This window comes from Pleurodeles waltl, chromosome 10 (genome assembly GCF_031143425.1).
Source record: "Pleurodeles waltl isolate 20211129_DDA chromosome 10, aPleWal1.hap1.20221129, whole genome shotgun sequence".
Taxonomy (NCBI): Eukaryota; Metazoa; Chordata; class Amphibia; order Caudata; family Salamandridae; genus Pleurodeles; species Pleurodeles waltl.
Genome location: NC_090449.1, coordinates 859,736,845 through 859,752,186, shown reverse-complemented (window position 1 = coordinate 859,752,186; position 15,342 = coordinate 859,736,845). Strand labels below are relative to the sequence as shown.

Sequence of the window (15,342 nt, the reverse complement as noted above, 5' to 3'; positions counted from 1 at the left end):
AAACAGTACTATGTAGCATTGTATTCACCACTGCCAAACTGCTTAGAGGTAAGAGGTAAGATTCACTTAAAAAAAAAAAAAAAAAAAACATTCAACAGCATTGACTTCTAATCTAGATGTTCACGAATATATACAAAGTAATTTTTGGAGTTGAGAATGCACCACATTCTACTACATGTGTTGCACCTTTTGCTGGATTGATGTGTAAGGCTGCTAATACTAAAGTTTATTTGCTTGGACACGATTTAGTAAATGAGAAATAATACATGGCCCGAGGATAAGACATATAACTCTAAATGTAAAACGAAACTGAAGTATGTAGAGGTAGGAGACTGCGTAAACCTTAAAAGACTGAGATATGTGAGTAAAGATGAATCAAAGTTTACCAAACGTCTAGAACTATTGAAGGTGGGGAAAAAAACTCCATGTTCTTGAAATACTAAGTTTGGTGGAGCCTAATTGTTTTGTGTGATTGACAACAAAGCAGGCTGACAGTGTGTTCATTAGGGATGCTGTGGAGTCTAATGTTCATTTACATCCTGATGATCATCAGTTATCTTGTGATGAACCACACACACTGGAATCTGTGCAGCATTAACCTAGAAATAAATGGGATTTTTCTGTGGAGTTACTACTTTGATGATATCTGAAGTAAATATTTGAGCTCTGCTACTTCACTAATTGGTTTGATGAAGGCATGACGGTGCTATACAAAAAAGAAAAGTTAATTTGCCAGTCAGTTTTAAAGTCTGTAGGCTTGATTTATAATGTGTTGGATGGGCTACTCCATCACAAAAGAGAGTACGGGGTTTTGGAATTATAAATGGATTGATAGTGTGCTAGTTGCGACACTAAACCAATCTTAGACCTCGATTAAAGGTAAATTGTGGATGGAACGTGGGGTGGTATGTGGTCTGTAGAGGGGGATTTCCTTTACGGACTAGGTGGTCTCACACACTATATAGTGTCATGCTTCATCATATGACCACCTAGCCCCACCCAGGTAGGACAATACCACCTGGGCGGACTCAACCTCACTGTTAAAAGAACAGGAGGGAGTGCGTAAATTAGTTTGATTTCTGGAAAGTAGGGATCCAGCTATGCTATGGGAATAAAAACACCTACTCAGATACCAGGGTGAGTTTAATAGAAGGTTCTGTGTGGTGTGATTAAAAGACGTGGGAAACCAGTGTGAGAGCAATGACTCACAAGGTCACCTATCTAGAAAAAGTAGCCGACATGTTTCTGCCCTTGTGTTTGAGCTATGGAGGGTCTCTGGGCATTCATCAGGGCGTTGGATCCCTGTTGCAGAAGCTTATTGCGCGCTGCAGGATTAATCGCAGTAGGAAAAAAGGGGAGGGAAGGAAGGGCCTACCTTAACCAAGGGAATTCCTGGGGAGGACCCTAACCATAGAGGCTACTAGCCTCTGGTATCCTGGAGAGGGAGCGTCCCCTTATAGTCAGACTTGCATCAAAGGTGGGTGCTCTCTGTGCGCCTATACCGACCTCTCTGTCAGGACTGCTTGGGTTGGGCTACTCCATCACAAACGTGGATGACAGCCCGTCCACCATATTACAAGGGCATTATATTCTGTGTGCATTTGTAATAAGGCAAGCAGGATAATCATCACATTTGTGAAAGGGTGCCCATCTGCCACACTCTGAATCATGCCCTCTGTTATGAATTGAAATATTTTTAAGAGAAAGTGGTTGTGTAGTGTTTTCTTAATACATCATTCCATTGGTATGTTTGGAATGTACTGATGTCATGTCTGTTTAGAATATAGTATAGGTTGTAGAATCTGTTTTGTAAATGGCAGATTGTAATGTTGGTGGTGTCCCATTGTAGGAGGCTGGCCTGGCTTATAGTGGGTACCTTGTGGTGCATACACCCTGTGCCAGGTCCAGTTATCCCTTATTAGTAGAATAGGGGTGTTTCTAGCAGCTTAGGCTGATAGAAGGTAGCCATGGCAAAGCAGCTTAGGCTGAACTAGGAGACATGCAAAGCTCCTACTATACCACTTATATCACATAGCACAATATCATAAGAAAACACAATACTCAGAGTTACTAAAACTAAAGGTACTTTATTTTTATGACAATATGCCAAAAGTATCTCAGAATACCCTCACTTAGAAGGTAAGTAATATACACAAGTTATATGTACACAAACCCAAAATAGGTAAGTAACAGTAAGAAAAGTAGCGCAAACAATGTAGAATCACAATAGGATGCAATAGGTGAACATAGGTCTAGGGGAAACACAAACCATTTACTCCAAAAATGGAATGCAAATCACGAATGGACCCCAGACCTATGGGAGCTTGTAGAGGGTCACTGGGACTGTAAGAAAACAGTCAGGGTGTCCAAGATACCCCACTCCAAGACCCTGAAAAGTAGGAGTAAAGTTACCCTACTACCCCAGAAAGACACAATAGTCGTGATAGGGGGATTCTGCAAGAACCACAAGCACCAGCAAAACACTGAAGACGGATTCCTGGACATGAGGACCTGCAAGGCAAGGGGACAAAGTCCAAGAGTCGCGATAGTGTCCAGGGGGGGCAGGAGCCCAGGAAACCCCTGATGAAGGCGCAAAGGGGCTGCCTCTGGGTGGAAGAAGCCAAAGATTCTGCAACAACAAAAAAGGCTGGGAACTTCTCCTTTGGATGGAAGATGTCCCACGGTATGCTGGATGTTGCAGAAGTGTTTCTACCCAGAAATACCGCAAAGAAGCCTTGCTAGCTGCAAGGGTTGTGGTAGAGGTTTTTGGGTGCTGCCGGGGACCAGTATGTCGCCCCTTGGAGGAGGAGACAGAGGAGGCACTCAGCAATTCAGAGAGCACCCGCAGAAGCAGGCAGCACCCGCAGAAGTACCAGAGCAGACACTTAGAAGATTTGTGAATCGGAGTCACAAAAGGAGGGTCCCACGATGTCTGAGTCCAACTCAGAGTGTTGAGCACTGCAGGACGGAGTGCTGGGGACCAAGGCTAGGCTGTGCACAAAGGAATCCTTGGAAAAGTGCACAGAAACCGGAGAAGCTGCAAATCACGCAGTACACAGGTTTGCAGTCTACCGTGGGGGAGGCAAGGACTTACCTCCACCAAACTTGGACTGAAGGATCACTGGACTGTGGGGGTCACTTGGATCTAGCTCCTGTGTTCCAGGGACCACACTCGTCAGAATGAGAGGGGACCCAGAGGACCGGTGATGCAGTCTTTTGGTGCCTGCGTTAGCAGGGGGAAGATTCTGTCGACCCACAGGAGATTTCTTCTTGGCTTCCAGTGCAGGGTGAAGGCAGACAGCCCTCAGAGCATGCACCACCAGGAAACAGTCGAGAAAGCCAGCAGGATGAGGTGCTACAATGTTGCTGGTAGTCGTCTTCCTACTTTGTTGCGGTTTTGCAGGTGTCCTGGAGCAGTCAGCAGTCTATCCTTGGCAGAAGTCGAAGAGGGAAGCGCAGAGGAACTCTGGTGAGCTCTTGCATTCTGAAGAATACCCCAGAGGAGAGACCCTAAATAGCCAGAAAAGGAGATTTGGCTACCAAGAAAGGAGGATTGGCTACCAAGAGAGTTAAGAGCCTATCAGAGGGTGTCTCTGACGTTACCTTCTGGCACTGGCCACTCAGCAGTCGAGTGTGCCCCCAACACCTCTGAATCTAAGATGGCAGAGGTCTGGGACACACTGGAGGAGCTCTGGGCACCTCCCCTGGGAGGTACTGGTCAGGCGAGTGGTCACTCCCCTTTCCTTTGTCCAGTTTAGTGCCAGAGCAGGGCTGGGGGATCCCTGAGCCGGTGTAGACTGGCTTATGCAGAGATGGGCACCATCTGTGCCATCAAAGCATTTCCAGAGGCTGGGGGAGGCCACTCCTCCCCAGCCCTTCACACCTATTTCCAAAAGGAGAGGGTGTAACACCCTCTGTCTGAGGAAATCCTGTGTTCTGCCTTCCTGGGCCGGGGCTTCCCAGACCCCAGGAGGGCAGAATCCTGTCTGAGGGGTTGGCAGCAGCTGCAGTGGAAACCCCGGAAAGGCAGTTCAGCAGTACCCAGGTTCTGTGCTAGAGACCCGGGGGTTCATGGAATTGTCCCCCCAATACCAAAATGGTATTGGGGTGACAATTCCATGATCTTAGACATGCTACATGGCCATGTTTGGAGTTACCATGGTGACGCTACACATAGGTAGTGACCTATGTGCAGTGCACGCGTGTAATGGTGTCCCCGCACTCACAAAGTTCGGGGAATTTGCCCGGAATGATGTGGGGGCACCTTGGCTAGTGCCAGGGTACCCACACACTAAGTAACTTGGCACCCAACCTTTACCAGGTGATGGTTAGACATATAGGTGACTTATAAGTTACTTATGTGCAGTGAAGTGCAGTGAAAAATGGCTTTGAAATAACGTGGATGTTATTTCACTCAGGCTGTAGTGGCAGGCCTGTTTAAGAATTGTCTGAGCTCCCTATGGGTGGCAAAAGAAATACTGCAGGATCTCCTGGAACCCCAATACCTGGGTACCTAAGTACCATATACAAGGGAATTATATGGGTGTACCAGTGTGCCAATGAGAATTGGTAAAATTAGTCACTAGCCTGCAGTGACAATTTTAAAAAGCAGAGAGAGCATAAATACTGAGGTTCTGGTTAGCAGAGCCTCAGTGATACAGTTAGGCACCACACAGGGAACACATATAGGGAATACACGATGAGCACTGGGGTCCTGGCTAGCATGATCCCAGTGACACAAGGGCAAAAACAAACATACATACAGTGAAAATGGGGGTAACATGCCAGGCAAGATGGTACTTTCCTACGCCCATATCATTCGCTAGGAGATTTCTCCCTGCACAGCCTTCTTTATCTAAATAAACTCAGTCTTTAATATGTGGTTGTCCCTTATCTGAATGCCCTTTCCGCAAGTCTTAAATATAAAGAATAGATACTTTAGATCTCAGTTATACTCCTATTCAGGTTCTTCCTCTGATAAAACGATGAAGTTGATGGAAGCACACCTTTGAAAAACTGCACTTCCTTTCTCACAGTCAGCTACAGAAAACCTTAGAAATGAGTGGAAGATTCTTTGTCAGTCGAATCAGTCCAAGACTAGTATAATAATTTTTAAATCATCCTCACAATATTCACGGTTGGATCAACAGCAAAACTGCCTTACCAAACTTTAAATTCATACTTTTCTCTAAAAAAACAAATGATTGGAAACATATACCTAGCATTTTGGAAAGTGTATCATGTACATTTTCAAATGATTTAATTCACTGCGGTCAAGAACACAGTTATAGAATACTTTGATAGGACTATTAAAACCCAACACCTAAGTCTTGATAAACACTGTATTCTCAACAACAGTCTAAGATGCAAATAAAATGTTTGAGAAGTATTTGTTTTAAGATGCAGACCTGGTACTTCTGAAAGAATTGCTCCAGTTTACGAGAGAAAGGGCACCAATATGGCTGCTATGGCACCACGACTCAACATTGACCTCACCAAAATGAAATGTACGTGTGGTTTACATCACCATGATACTCATTAGTTGCTGGTATGACCGTGAAGCCTTGGCCTAGGGCAGGGTTCTGCAAAGTTGGTCCTGGAGAGCCAAGTCCAAGGCAGATTTTTAGCATATCCACAATTCGAAAAATGTAGATTTTCTGAAACCTCTTTTTTCTAAATGTGGATATGCTGAAAACTTGGCATGGACCCGGGTCTCCAGGACTGACTTTGCAGAACCCTGGCCTAGGGGAACTTTATTTTGGACCTCTTTTTAATGATTACAGATTGGAGACCGTAAAGATGGGCCTATTTTGTAATAAGAGCAGTAATGCATATTTGGCATTGGGCATTTGAATTTAGAAAGCAAGATCCTAAACAAATTGTTCTTAGTGTTGTGAATGTAGAGTTAGTGTGGTATATTGTAAACCAGGAGATATGCCATAGCTCTTCTTCTGCAAGGTATGTGGAAGAGTGATCGAGGAACGTAAGAGAAAAAATCCAGGAAACCCTAACGGCATGTGTGTGTGCAAGTGGGTGAGATAGAGTTTGAGTGAGAGAGCGTGTGTGTGTCAGCATGTGTGTCAGTCAGCATTGGGGAATAGTGCGCAAGTATGAAAGTGAATGAGAAAGTATAGGTAAGTATGAGTGAGCAAGAGAGGGCGAATGAGTCAGTCAGGGGAAAGCGTATACAACTGAGATGTTGTGAGGGTTAAGGTCATGTGATATCACTTAATGTGGCATCATGAAGGCCAAAGGATGCATGATGTCACTTCCGCTACACTGGCATATTGGTGAATCGACGCCCATGCTTCCCCGCATACCAAAAGTATTGTCTCATCTTCCTCTCGCCAACAATTCACCAAATAGCCTAAGTAGCTGTCTGTCATTACTGTGCTGGGTCTCAGTGATTAATTGCTAATATAGCATCTCCTTTAAAAGTGTTAGACTGTAAGTACATAAACATGCATAAATATATGTAAACAATTAAAAACTTATGTTAAAAGTGGTGTCGTTATCATTTTTATTTATGTCAAAATGATATGGTTCTACAGTGTCCCAGGAAACGACCTCTTAGGTGTAAGCCCATTAACCACGTGTGGAAACGGCAGTATATTTCTATAACAAAATCGTCCGATTATATGACTAAAAAACACAAATTCTGGACCAGTAGCTGAAAACCTGTCAGCAGTAAATATCCGGGTATTTAAAAGAGTCAAAGAACACACGTTTTAGTGGTTTATTTAATACAAAGGATTTTTTTTAAACGTTACAGTACGTGCAATCTGCTAGCGACTCTGTAGTAGAGAAACATTTGTTTTGGTCTGGCCCAGTCCCTATTTCTGCTTGTTAAAGTCAGTTCTTCTGTTTCCCTTGGAGAATTAGTAAGGCACCGACAGTGATGTCACAGGCTCTGGATGGACTTCGTCATTTTTGAATGTGTGTTTTTTCTTGAATAATTGACTGCGTAGAGCTCCTCCTGTCTTGTAACGTTGGTTATGTTCTTATTTTCACTCTTCTTGGGCTCCAGAGATAAAGTAATTGAGAGCAGGCTGTGAATTCACTGCTTAAAACATTTTCTGAAGGGACACAATTTTAAGCACAATGCGGTCGTTAACACTCTGCAGAAAATCGGACGGACAGTCACTGTTGTTTCCTCGTCTGAAATCTCCTTTATTCCCAACAGGAGGTTTTATGAAGATGGTGCCATTGTTCTGGGCGAAGAAGCCAACATGCTCGCTGGCATGCTGCTAGGACTGAACGCGATCGATTTCAGGTATAGACTTAGTACAATGCATATTGATAGTAACCATTTCTAGGCAGGCTTGACAATCATGCAGGCTAATGTTATCAAGTCTAGAAAATGTTCATAGATTGGTCTTTGGATGCTCGCAAAGGAGAAATTAGCACTCACTTCATGCTGCTGCCTGTTGGTGTATCGTTCAAGGAGGAAGGCATCTGCATTGCAGGGCATGAAGGGCTATTTTACATCTCAAAAGGAGGCTGAATCCTCGCATATTAAATTCGATATGTTGTAGACACACTGTATATGAAAAAGCTCTTATTTTTGTTTTTCCCCCCACTACAACTGGATTTTTTAATGTTTATTCAGGACTCAAAATTCAAGCCAGGCCCATTGGCTTTGCCAGTGCTTGTTACTATTTAATGCTTTGTTTTCAACTCGCATGTACTGCTCTGAGTATGCAGCCAATGTATCCTGTATGATTCATTGAAGGGCTGTGGTGAATGCGAGGTTATGCTTTCAGGCATGAATCAGAGACTTCAGTAGAAGATGTTTATATTTAGAACTTTGACTATTTACACACTGTTATGTAATATGTTTGCTAGAGATTTGGACCAGGACTGCTGTCTTGTCGATATAATAATGACGCTCATGTGCATAAACATGAATTGGAGCCTATGTTGCATATACTTAGGGTGAAACAGAGATCTATAGGAAAAGGGCCAGTGTGGTGAATCTTTGCTGGAAGATTCCCCTCATACTTTAGCCCCAGTGGTGAAAGGTCTGGGGGTTCTCAAAACTCCTATTTATTTCTCATGCATGGGTTGGCTGAGTGTGCTAACCAGTTTCTATTTCAGTACTCGCTAGGGTTCCCTGGCCAAGCCTCGTCAGGCTGTAAGAAAGTAGGAATACAACTGAATTGATCCTGTTCATGGTGTAACTTTAAACAGATAATTTGCATGTGTTTATCAATCACAGCAAAAAATAATTACTATATTCCTTAATATCAGTATTGTTTGGGTACTGATACAGAATGTTCCCTCTCAGATGAGCGAAGAGACTTCAGTTGTTGCAGAGCAAGAATAGCATCAACCATGAAGAATATGAAGTTCACAAGATTCCTTTAATATATTCTTACTCAAACTTTGACACCATATTTCAAATTATGAAATCATGAACCCACAATTATCTTGTGACCTTTGTATTCCGAAAGATGTCTTTCGCCGCGCTTCAATCTAGCAGCGACATAAAGTGCGTGCAAATCGTATCCATCAGGAGGAAGCTTCAGCATCTTCTGATAATGGGACAATATCATTTCGATTTCTCATTCATTTAATATTTGTCTCTGTTCATGCCCATACTTTAAATGAGCTACTTTATGGGTGAGCGATATCCTATTTTTCTCCACATTTATTGTGGGAGTTAATGTCTACTAACTCATTTTCATAGGTATAAGAGCATAAAATAATGCCTTGCAAAAGAGTAGAACACTCAAGTAAAGTTTGATAAACTGCAACCCATAGATTGAAAATTGACTTGAAGAATGTTTTGATTCTTTCCTTCGCAGATCTCCATCTAATGATAGTAAGCAATTATGTAGAGTATTACTTTATCCAGGCTCAAAAGATAGGACTTGTTGCTTGTTGATGGTGAGTCATTGTGGCTGTCCAATATGTACCACTGTGTTTCAGCACCTTGTAGGAACCTCAGTGCTGCTCCTAAATTGATGAAGTATACATTCCATGGTGACTTTCTAGACCCGAGGAGTCTTTGTGCTAGGACGTACCCTTTAGCAATAGGTGGGCTGAAATGATAGTTGAAGGCAATGAACTGACATTGTACCAGTGAGTGCAACATCCATGTAATTCTACCTAATTGGTAACTGTTCATTGCGTAGTCTACTCCAAGAGTTATTGCTAGACAGGGAACACTGTTCTCTGCATTGATGAGGCACATTTGTTAACATGCATAAGCTGCTTTGTAAGTGGAGACCATTCGGAGTTGAATTAATGATTGATCACGTGTGACTTGATTCACTTACTTGCAAAGAATTTAACTCCTATTATTGGCATGTGTCGCCTTTTTTTTTTGTATTTGTCCATTAAACTTCATATATTCTGGATGGGTTTTTTCTGCTTTCGATTCCTACAGATTGTACTTATCATTTATTGAATCTGCCCATTTTTTCCTTTTCCTTATGTTCAGACATACCATGATTTTATTATATTACATATCTTATAGCTGTTGCTGCTTTTACCTCTCATCTATTTTTTTTGGCTTTAGTTGGCTTATTTTCTTTTCTGATTTCTTTCTTTCCCGTTCAAATATTTTCTTTACATATCATACTCCTTTTTCTCATTCAAGCACCCTTTTGTCTTTGACTTTGTTCTTCTTCCTTCACATTCTTTCTTTGATGCATTTTTATTGGGTCTCTAATCTTACATTTTTCCTTCTTCCCTCAGTTTTCTGAATCTTCATTTCCCGCTACTCTTCCTTGTACTTAATGGCTGTAATTCCCAACTATGGCTCTACTATACTCAGACTACATTAGTTATTTATGCTGTTTCACTGTTGCTTTTCTCTCATTTAATGTATTATGATTTTTTGTGTTAGTTTCTGCCTGAAAGGAGAAGGTTTGGATGGGAGCTTTCCTGCTGTCATAGACTACACGCCGTATTTGAAGTTTACTCAAAGGTAATTTGTTTTGGTGAGACTGAAATGGTGATCTTATGGTGATAGCCTGCTTTATATATGTTAACATTTCTATTGTTTTCAAAGAACCTGTTTTGAAAACTTCTGTGGTTGGGATCAATGTTATGTTTTCCTCTTTGATTTAAGTCTGTGGTTCTTACGTTAAAATGTAAAAATACTTTAAGCTGTGAAGAAAGTTGATTGACTTTAATTCACAATTCTGGACAAAGGAAATATCTTCAAAGCAAAGCGATGGACCTTAAAATGGCCCTAAAAGAATATAATATATTATTTGAATTATTGATAGGTATACAGGAAAGAACTAGTGAAAGTGTCCAAGCTGAAGATTTCTAAAGGCAAATCTGCTGATTATTTTAACCTGTTGAAAGACACAGTATGTCCTAAATGTTTGATACACTATTACAACTTTGCATTTTATCAGTATGTTGTTAAGGTCTTCATGCATAACACACCTCATCCTACCTATTCAATTAACATATGTTCATTCACATGGGCTCCTGCAGGTCACAGGAGATTTCTACAACTGTGGGGCCCCTCAGGATTCTAGTGTGTTCCCTGGTCATCTCAATCCTCTTCATGGAGCCTCTTGGAAATCTACTTACCGACAACAGAATCAAACTTCACCTATACAACAATGACACACAACTCTGCCTGAGTTTTCTCCATTACAAATGGCCAGAGCCTCAAGCACTGCTTGAGCTTTGTTTAGACCTGGATGTCCAGCACCTCCCTGAAGCTCAATCCTACCAAGAGTGATTTCTTGCTGTTTGCAAACATGAAGAAGTAGTAGTTCAAGTCTCGCTCATCAACAATAAACTAGACTGATTCAGAACCCAACTTTCACCCATTGCAAAGTCTCTTAGATTCCCCCCAGACAACAGTTTCTCTCTCAAGGAACACATCACCAAAAATACAAAACAGTCTGGTAGCAGCCCTCAAGACTGAAAAAAGTTAAACAATTCAGTTCAGAAATTAACTACCCAACCTTTGTTGAGCATATGTACTTTCATGCCTGGGTGGTCACAAGCACTTGCTTCACTGCATCACAAATTCCAGAGTGGTTGTTATTAAGGGCATCATACATGCCGCAGCTCTCATGATCAAGGGCCTGAGAAAAATTATGCCCCAACAATCTCACCCTTATTAAACTCCACTGACTCCTTTTCGCCAGTCTGCACCATCTTCAAAATTAATTTGCATACTTTACAATGCCATCAAAATGGGCACATTGACCTATCGGGCCTAAAAGTTTGTCTCCAGTGGCTCTCTGCACAGTCAAAAGCAGGACACCTTCAGACTGGAGATGAAGAAGTACAAAAAAAAAAACAAGGAAACAGTTCTTCTCCATTTGTGCACTCACAATTTGCAATGATATCCCTGTGTCCATCACGGATACTCTAACTCTGCTCAAATTTAGGAACGTACCACGCTGAAGTCCCACCTTTTTAAAGAATACTACATGACAGTGAAATAATTGTCCACTTCTACTCTCAGATCCCAGCTTCCCCTCCAATCAGCTTTTGACTTATTCTTGTCTGTGAGCGCTTTTATTGCTTCGCTGGCTTTTGGCTAGTTTTGCACTAATCAGATGCCACATACATGCATGCTGCTTACTTTAGGATTTCCAACCTTTCTTGTAAATGTTATTGTCCTGTTGAAAATAAAATAAGCAAACTATGCATTCACACTAAGATCAATAATAAATCGACTCAGCAAAGTACACAGCCAGTCATTATGTCATGGAATTCAATTTATCCGAGAGAGAGATGGCACATTTCAGAAACTAGACAGAATGTGCCGCCGCTTTCAAAGATTTGCATAGAGGTAGCTGACTTAACCAGCTTTTTTTATCCTTTGTTCCTTCTATAGCTACTTTAAGGAATTTATTGGATAACCATGTTCATATCTCTACGACTTTAGAAGCATTTCTTTCATTGGTGCCCATTCGTGCTATTATGTTTGTGTTCGAGTCTCCTTTTCAGACTCTATATGTTCAGGGTCTGTGTTTTAAATGTGTGTCCTTCAACCTGCCACTTTTTATCTATGTGCATGCTCCAGTAATATAAAGAGGAATCTTTTTTCCTGACTCGTGAGAGCAATCACAGCCATGTAATGACTGGCATATATAGCAAGGTTTGGAGCTGTACTCTAGGTTGTTAAGCCGTCTGCCAGTTTGCTGTCATTTCTGATGAGTTTCATATGGACATTCCTTTACATCCAGTTCGTCCATATCTTTTGGACAAGTCAACTAGGACCAGAGTGGCTGAAGCCAGTGAATAGATTTTTTCAGCTTCACCTGGATTTCCCTGACCATGGCAAATTTATGTTTTAGTCTGGGAACTGTTTCTAATAGATATTGCTTGATAGTAAGTATGGACATGGTGTGCATCAGAGTAATGTTTTCTGTATACTTTGATCAATTTGAAGGGAGTCAGGTATGTAATTAGCTGAATTGCTCTAGTCTAGGTCTGGTGTTACTGGGAAATGTTTGTCTTGCAGACAGCCCATATGCTGCTTGTTAGAAATGGGGTCTTTGTTTGGCAGTCAGGTTGCTCCCTGTCCAAGCAAGGACCCTCACTCTAGTCAGGGCAAAGGAGAAACACACCTGGTTAGCTTCCGCTCACCCCCTTGGTAGCTTGCCATGAGCAGAAAGGCTTAACCCAGAAGCAATATGTAAAGTATTTGTACCAACACACACAGTAATACAGTGAAACACTACAAAATGGACAACACACAGGTTTAGAAAAATAGTAAATATTTATCTAAGTAAACAAGACCAAATATTAGAAAAATCCACAGTACACAATTAAAAATATTACTTTGGCAATTGAAAACACAAAAATAGTGCGTAGAAGCACCAATGCTGCAATTTGATGTTAAGCGGTGTCGTGATGGAGTCCTTTCCCAAATGGACCCCCAGGTACAGTACCTTAGCAAAAGTGTGGCAAACAGGCTAGTGCACAGAATCTGGGAGCGAGGAGTCGGTGGATCTGAGGCGGCGGTGGTTCTGGTGCTGCGAGGCAAAGGAGTCACGAAGAGCCATCGGGTCCTTGCTGCGAAGGGCATCGGTTGTGAGGAGTCAGTCCCTGGGCATCTCTGGCAAAGTCCAAGTCCAGTGAAGTCATGATGCTGCGGGGTGACCTCACGGGGTCATGGTCACGTCACAGGCGCTGCAACTGAGTCGGTGTCACGAACGTCAGTGCTACGACACTCCGATCTTGCGAGTTCTTGGGACATCAACAGCGTCGGTGATGTGGGGAGTGCTATGTCGGTGGGGTCGTCGCACTTCTGCAAGGTCCACAGCTTCAGGTGCAGACAGCATCTGACAAGCTAGCGTCCACAGCATGCAGACTCAAAGAATGGTTGGTGAAGCCTTTGTTGTCCCTGAGGCTTCAAAAACAGGGAGGCAAGCTTAGTCCAAGCCCTTGAAGATTCTTCTCAAGCAGGAATATACCACAAAGTCCAGTCTTTGTCCCCTTTCCCAGGCAGAAGCAGCAATTATTCTTCTGTGGGTGCCATTGTCCACCATATTGTTGTTTTGCTTCAGTCCCTGGAATGAGGCCTTCTGCATCCCGAGTGGCCAAGTATTCTTGGCTATTTGCAGTACTTTGAATGGTCTCATTTGTATCTGAGAAGTCATTTTCCTCTTGTTCGAACTCCATACTGAGGGAGTCGACAAGGGCCATGGAAAATTTGCCTCGAACTGCATCTACTCCACCATGTAGCTTAGTCACGTCCCTAGCTCTACCAACTTTACTGGAGTCATATGTTCAATCCAATATTTGCAGTATAGTTAGTGCACATTTTCTGAGTCAAAAAATAAATTATTCTCAAATGTACCTTCTGAAGTACATTAATTATAATGGATTGAATTGAAGATTATAATTTCTTGATCCATCTGAACATTACGCACACCATACCAGGATGTCCTCACAGTAATTCTTTAACACTGCAATAAATACATGTAAATCCTATAATTCTAATAACTGCCTGTTGTCAAGTGTAATCCGGCTGCTATAGAAATGATTGTTGGCAGCATGGATCAGTGAGTTGAAACCTTGTTGCTAAGATATACAGTGATCTGCAGGTTACAAGTTTGAATACCATTAAGACAGACTCCTGAACCTTTATTCCCAGCAGCATCAGCTGAAAATGAATTTTCACGCATTGGATGCAGAATGACTGTCTCTGATGCTTTCATTTAATGCGCTCTGCATAGGAGGCTCAGGCATCTATAACAAGATATCCACTGACATTTTACAGGTTATCAGCTACAGACCTGCTTTCTGTCTCTAGTTTATCTGACCTCGTCCTTGGTTAAACTGAAACTGTTCGGCCATTATCCTTTTTTGCTCTCTTCTCTGCCTCGAATCTCTTGAGGGTAGGCTGATGTTTACTGTGTAAATCATTAACTTATCTCGGGTTCGGTTGATTTGATAATTTCTGAGGCTGCAATCCCCAGATCTTTTTCACATTTAATTCCCCACGGTCTCCACATGGTCTCTGCAATCCATGCTCAGGGGTCCAAGTACTCATCTTTTCCTATACTGGTCTGCTTGTTTTTTAATGATCTTTAGAGCTAGGAAGGCATGTGGCTGTAGTATATTTCATGTCATTAAAGTTTTTTTTTCCTCCATGACATTATGGGGGCCGGATTTTTATTGGTGCCGCAAAATCGCCCCCAACCGTAACAAAAGCAGCAGTACTTTGCACTTGCAGCCCCCCTGCCCCTTACAACACACACTCACTCATTCTATCTGGGCTGGTTTAAAAAAATTGCCAGGGCTGATTTGGGTTCCTAATCCCGCCGTGTACTGAACCATTAAACATCCAGGACACTGTCTCAAATGCTTAATTACAGTCTCAAACAGCATAAAATGTCCAGGGACAGAACCTAATGTCTGGCTACGGTCCCACAATTCCAGTCGCCATTCCACATGCCGAGGTACAACCGCAGTCCCAGACTCATGCAAAGCACTAAAATCTCCATTACGCTTCATATGCTGGGATCAAACGCCAAATGTTGCCCAGGCCCAAGAGTGGACCGGGCATTTGGCGTTTCCCGCTGGAAGGGGGGGCGGGGGGGAGGTTTGGAAGGGGGAAAGCACTTTTCTTATTGGGGGCAAGGTTTGTAGCAGTGCAGCAGTTTTAAAAGCACCTGCTTCAGAGTTCCTTGTAAATCCAATGATTTTCAGGCAACAATATAAGTAAGTGTCAAGATAAGTCTGGTTATTAATGTACCTGCTGCAGAGAGATTGAACATTTGTCTAGTCCCATTTTTGATTTACCTAAGGTAGCACAGTGGGTTAATATGCCTGCTGCAAAGAACATGTACCATTCAGATCACAGTATTTTATGTGGATAGCTTAGTTGTGTTAGCGCGCCTGGTC

General features: G+C 42.3%; 1 protein-coding gene across 1 annotated transcript in view; it reads left to right on the top strand.

Moving 5' to 3' along the window:
- The window catches only part of RUNDC3B (RUN domain containing 3B), a 781,529-nt gene that overhangs the window by 371,956 nt on the left and 394,231 nt on the right, over window positions 1-15,342 (top strand). The window contains exons 5-6 of the mRNA XM_069211571.1: window positions 7,184-7,273; window positions 9,854-9,934. Coding sequence (XP_069067672.1) covers window positions 7,184-7,273; window positions 9,854-9,934 — 171 coding nt within the window. The remainder of the gene's footprint in view (window positions 1-7,183; window positions 7,274-9,853; window positions 9,935-15,342) is intronic.